At 33.5% G+C, this 6,508-nt stretch overlaps 1 protein-coding gene across 1 annotated transcript; it reads left to right on the top strand.

Annotated features, from left to right (window-relative positions):
- Window positions 1-871: 871 nt before the first annotated feature.
- LOC147396952 (uncharacterized) lies at window positions 872-4,123 on the top strand. Its single transcript, XM_086452293.1, has 2 exons — window positions 872-1,581; window positions 3,773-4,123. Exons 1-2 carry the CDS (start codon window positions 1,053-1,055, stop codon window positions 3,946-3,948), a joined length of 705 nt encoding a protein of 234 aa, XP_086308419.1. The 5' UTR covers window positions 872-1,052; the 3' UTR covers window positions 3,949-4,123.
- Window positions 4,124-6,508: the final 2,385 nt, after the last annotated feature.

Raw genomic sequence — 6,508 nt, 5'->3', positions numbered from 1 at the left:
TGCGAACACATGGCACACATACTGGATGTCGGTGCCCTTCAAAAATACAATAAACCTAAAAAGGAAAAAAAAAAAACATACCAAGAGTTTTAATTGTATTTGATGCCAAACCCAAAAGTAGGCCTCGCAACGGATCGGTTTGGTACTGGATCAGTACCACTCCAATACCAATCCAAATTTTTCTTACACATGTACCCAATCTTAGAGGATCAATAAATATGTGAATCAAATCTGATTCGTTCCATTTCATCCTTAATCCGAAATCAATCCATTCCAATCCAAATTTGATTTATACTTAGTATCATAGTTTTTTTTTTTTTTTCTAATAAAGTACAATGGATCTTCCACCACTCTTCAAGTTTTTGCTCACTTTTATCTTGCCTCAATTTCCCAATGAGAATATTCAGTTGGAGCACTATCCCAAGAAGAAGAATGCTACAATAAGATTTTTTTTCTCAGATACAACAGTTCTGCTACATTGCGTACCCACTACAATATTTCTACAGTACCGTTGTCCATCCAGTCAGCAATCCAGTCGACATTCAGCCAAAGATCCACGTCAGATAATCTCAAGACAGACACACGCCCTCACGAGTCGTATGCCAGCTCAGCAAAATAATTACATTTACTATTCATCTACAGTTTAAAGTAGAGATTTGATGTAATTTTTTATTTTATTTTCCTACTCAGTTAAAAGCAGATCCCTTCTCTCTTTACTCTAGAGTTGATAGGACGCCTATCTTCTACAGTGATCGTGGATAAACCTCTCATGTGTCGGTCCAATAGCGAGATGACAGCATCTATCATTATTATTCGGATTTTAAAATTTTATTTTCAATTCTAGTTCTATAAATTCAGAAACCTTTCCCTCACGAGGCCTCAGGAATTTCACTTACAAACTCCATGTCTCTTTCTCTACCCAACCAGTATCCTCCGGTCACCTTCTCCGACCACCAGTAATCCCTCCGGTCACCTTCTCCAACATCCAGCAACTATTCTGGTAATAATACTTTTTTTTTATCTAAACTAACCAAAATCTATTGCAGGTAGGCATGTTCCAAAATAACAGAGGTCGTGGCCGAGGAAGAAGAACGAAATCTTCCCTAGCCACTACAGAGACAAGATCTTCAGGATCGATATCTGAAGAAGAAGCAGATGAGCTCAGACAACGCATGAGAGACATGATGAGTCTATCTTTTGTTACTAGAACCGAAGCAGAGACTTCTGGAATTTCTAGTCAAAAGCCTCCAATGGAGCGAAGAGGAAAGGCGGCTGTCACACCCTCTTCAGAAGAACTAGACCATTTCCTAAATACAAAAAAGAAGCCAAAGGCTGAACAAGAAAGACCTGATGTCTTTCATCTCGAAGACATTAACCAGATATTATACCCGCCAGGGTTTAATAAGCACACTAAAGACAAATACCGAGTTTTCGGACAAGTATACATTAGACAACATTATGCCAGAGAACAGTTCCCAATTCCAAAGGGCATTCGAGGCCATTTCTCTGAAGGAGAACTAGCAGCCGCAGACACCGTGTGGAATGCCGCCGCTAATGGGCTAAGTATTGAATTTAGCCAAGGTATCTTTTCAATGCTCCAAGCCATGAGACAATATAGAGGGCAAATCCAAGCCCTTAATGAACAGCTAAAAATCCAAAAAATTGGATTTTCATATGCAGACATGACAAAAGACATAAAAGAAATAATCTTTGAAAAAATCAAATTCGAAGTAGTTTATGAAGTTCCTGTATGCATACCAGACAATAAAATAGATGAGGCATATCTAGAAATTTGTCAAAACCTGAACCAAGGTAGGAGCCTACTAGAAGGGGACTTGGTGGAAGGATATATCCCACAAATTCCTAAGATAGCAAAAGACACCCTTAAAAAGAAATTGACTGAGCCAAAATTAGCCAAAGTCTTGATTAATTTAGGCTTATTAGACAGCATCAAAATTTGTGATGACAGTCTTCTAGACCTTTTTGTTCCTGAAATACGAAAAATCCTTAGGGTCGTACTAAGGGGTCGATATCCAGTTTGGATAACAGTCTTGACCGTCATGAATGAGAAACCTTTCACTCTCGTTCGAATAAGTGATGAAAAAATATTCAATTATGATGTGACAGTTAGAAAAGTCAAAATTGATCACCATGACTATCAGGCTCACCAAGCTGGTCTGGTTAGTGATCTTGTTAAAGCACTAATCAGCTCTCATGACAACTGGTGGACCGTCCACCATTCTAAGACATGTATCATTCAGACCCAGGTAATTTATGGTCAAGGTGTGACTGTAAAGAAGTACAGGCATGAAGACAAACCTAGAGAAGTTAATATTCTAGCCACCATTCCACAAATAGCAGCAATCTACCTATCCGACGGAAAACCAGCTACAGAAGCAATAAGGATGCTGACTCTTGACAACCTTACCGCCCTTGCCAAATTGATTGAGGACAACATCACATACCAGACCTTTCGTGGAGATCATGGAAGCGAAGAAGATGAAAAGGAAGTTCACTTGCAGAGTCAGAACAAGAAATGAAGACTCAATGATGATTTGAACGAGTTGTCTCAACAGTCAAAAACTACAATAGTATAAATTACTATCTATAAATAGTAATCGGAAAAAAAAAGACAAAATACTATTCATAATATAAAAAAATGAATAGTTTTGAGAGCTTTCTCGAATTAAAGACAATTGTAATGTGGGTAAAGATGTAGTCTTTATATAAGGCTTCCTTATTCACTCTTGTAAGACCCAGAATTCTCCCTTTTTAGTTTTAAGACTTGCTGTAAGAAGATCAGAGTCTCCTAAGTTCGAGATCAGAGGAGATCAAGGTATAGGTATGGTAGGTTAAGTCTAGGAATAGTTCTAAGCTGAAGTAGTAGTAATATGTTTATGTATTCCCCTTATAAATAAAAATGCAGTATATAATGTTCTATTTTGGTTCATAGTTGGCACTATTAAAGTTCCTCTATTTTATAATCATCTCTTTTGGACACCTGAGATGGCACATTCTGATTTATGGAAAATTTCCTCAGATCTGGACAAAATTCAAAGGATATACTGTAGTGAGATGAAAGGATTATTTGCCTGGACAAATGTTAACTAATAGTCGTTAAGCCGTTAAACAAGAGTGCGTTAGGCTTTAGGATTTTTTGGTTAAGTCCGAAAGTATGATCAAGTAATCGAAGACGAGATCTCCTTTAAAATTACATAAACCTAAGTTGAAGAAATGATCTAATAAAATGATGTTTAAAATTTTTCAAAAAATACAAAATATTACATCTAAAGGTAGCTCAAAGGCAGTTAGTTTCTGTCCTGACTTTAAGGGTGGTTCCTTGAGAAAGAAATTGTATCAGGAACCTAAGAATTCACCTTCATACCAGATGTAATATCCGTATTAGAAGATAATAAATAAAAAGTAATAAAGACGAAAGCAAAGTGAATCATAACCCACTGTTCAAAATATTGTGATTACATCTTAGGGATTACAAAAACTTATTATTATGAGCTGATTTAAAGGATTATCCCATTTTTTTTCTCTACTCTTAATTTTACCTTTACTATTTTCTTAATTTAGTTTTAATTGTTGTACTTGCTTTAAACAACCTGATCAGGGTTTAGAAAGTGATTTTTAGAACTTTAATTACATAGACTTTATCGGTAAATTATATACTAGACTCTCTAATTTGAAATAGTTCATTGTTAGTCGATTATAATTCTTGTTTTTAATTCAATTATGTATTTCGGAACTAATTACTATTATTCAGGTGTAACGGGAAAAAGTTGCAAATTTCTGGGAACAATTCAGAAAATCCAAATATACCACTACGATCAAGAACCTAAGAGAAGTCAATTGAACAAGACTCAAGTTATTTTGGCCCACTTGGAATGCGGCGCCTTGGTCAACATGGGCGGCATGGTTGAGTCAGTGAGTCCAACCTAGAGATTCATACCAAAGTTTTACGACTGAAGATTGTTCGCATTGAATTAAGGTTTTGTAATTTTTATGTTTAAATAATGGTCTCGAAACCCTAGAAACCATAATCTGATCTCTATACATAGGAGACCAAACTAAATGGTATCTCATATCATTTTCCTTGAGATCAACTTCTCTTCTTCTATTATTTTAGTTTTAAGTTTTTATATTTTATATTTTTTATTTCTTAGTTTGAAGTTTGTAAGAAGACTCTACTAGTTTTAGAATCAATAAGCAATAAAGAATTCATTTTCTCTCATCTCTACTATCTCTTTCTTGTTCTTTTTGTTTTATTTTTTACTTTATTGTTCTTGCGATGACTATTGGCTAAACTCTCCGTTAGATCAGTCGAGGAAACTAAAACAAATTTTATTAATCTCTTTATTGTTCTCATAATAATGACTTATTGTTTTATTATGATAATCTTAAGTAAATATTATTGGATTTAATATTACTTGTTTTTCACTTTTGATAGTTTATTATTAGATAAGTTCAAGCTAAACCATGCTTCACTGAGAACACTTAATATTTATCCTATAATCTTGTTTTTATAAATTAATCACATACTTTTAATTTTTTTTCTAAATATCACCGCTAAATATTCCAATCTACAAACATTAACTTTATTTAGTGGATCGAGATAAATAGAGGACATTCAAAGATTGTTAATAGAACTTGTGAAGGTAGATCTGACTAATCTACACTTCTTCATCGTATTCTAAAAAATTTCTTTAATAGTTTATTTTAGATAATTTCATCTTGAAAACTGTTTTTAAATCATTTGTTAAAATTGGATTGGATTTAAAGTAGAAAGATTTCTGGATTAACGTTGTCTCTGTGGTTCGACTCTTACTTGCCAAGGTTTTACTTTGTTCTTATTTTATCATCATGTACAACTCGAATACAACCTTCTTATTTGGTATCAAAGCCTGGATCGATAATCTATGACAGACAAACCTTCTAATCTAGTAATAGATCCTCCATAGAGTACAATAGACCATCATCTGTATCCAATGAGTCAAAACAGACTAGACTCGAATGAATCTATAGACCCAAAGTAGAGTTACCTACTACAAGTACTTGTATGCAATTTCATCTTGATGATACTACACTTAGACAGTACTAGTACCAACTGGTTAAAAATACCTTGACCAATTAACAAAATATAGATATTACTTAGAAACAGTAGACGAAATCCTTTTATCTCAAACACGAGGTAGGATATTAGACATAATAAAATATGGGCAACAACACTTCTTAGGAGATGAAGAAAGAAAGAGACTAAATCTGGGATGGAATAATTTTGTTATTTTTCACTTTAGAATGGCTATTCTAAATGAAAGAATGCATAAACAATTTTATAAGGAATATCATCCTTTTAGGTATCGTTTCTTATTTGATACGGACCTTGACAAAGATTATGATAAAGCATATTTGAATACAGAAAATATGTTTAATATACATATAAAGGCAATCAAGTCCTTAGTCAACAAAATCAGAGTTCAGATATGTCTGAATCTAATACATCTAAATTTGGACCTATTCCAAGAATCTACCACTAGTTCTTAGGGACAAGAAAACTAGAGACCATAAAAACCTACCTACTTTTTGTTGACCCAGACACCCGTATAGAAACAAAATTTATACCCCAAATATAAAGGTGCTTAGTCAACAGGAATACCATATCTCAAATAGACTAAGATAGATTTTTGAAATATTAATACAATCCTTCAATGACCTTAGCTATGTGCTTTACAAGGAAGAAAAAAAAATGAAGCCCTCTATCATTTGACTTTAACCCATGTTGACACCATAGGAAATAATATCGAAAGAAGACTCATAGAAACTAACTCTAAACTTGAACATGGCTTTCTTGACAACCTAATAGAGGGCATAGCTCACGTAATAGAGTTTTAGCCAGATGTCAGTAGACTAGAAAATAAGTTATTTACTAGACTTGAAGAATTAGACAATAAACATTGTGTAGAAATTATGTTTTTAGACAAATAAACTAAATACTATTGATTAGGGTCTAGAAAGTGTTCTAGAACCCTAATTACATAGACTTTATTAGTAAATCATACATTAAACATTTTAATTGCATATAATTCATTGTTAGTCCATAATAATTCTTGTTTTTAATGTAATTATATTTTCAGAACTAATTACTGTTATTTACGTGTAACAAAAAATATTCACAAAGTTTTAAGGCGAATTAGAAAAATCTAAAGTTACCACTGTGATTCAGGATGCAAAACAAAATCGTGGATCAAAATTCAAGTCAATTGAGTAAAATTATATTGCGATGCCATGGTCAACGGCGACGGCACGATCAATACAAAAAGTCAAGCCTCGAAATTCGTACTAAAACTTAGCGGCTGAAAGACATTCGTATTAAAGTAGGACTTTGATATTTTTGTAATAACGGAATGCTTTCGAAACCCTAATTATCCTAGAAATCATAATCTGGTCTCTATAAATAAAATATTAGACTAAAAGACATCTTATTTCTCATCTCCCTAGAGAT

This window comes from Akebia trifoliata, chromosome 8 (assembly GCF_017979445.1).
Source record: "Akebia trifoliata isolate Shusen 1 chromosome 8, ASM1797944v1, whole genome shotgun sequence".
In the NCBI taxonomy this organism is placed as follows: domain Eukaryota; kingdom Viridiplantae; phylum Streptophyta; class Magnoliopsida; order Ranunculales; family Lardizabalaceae; genus Akebia; species Akebia trifoliata.
The sequence above is the reverse complement of the archived record's forward strand: the minus strand, read 5'-3'. Positions and strand labels throughout refer to the sequence as shown.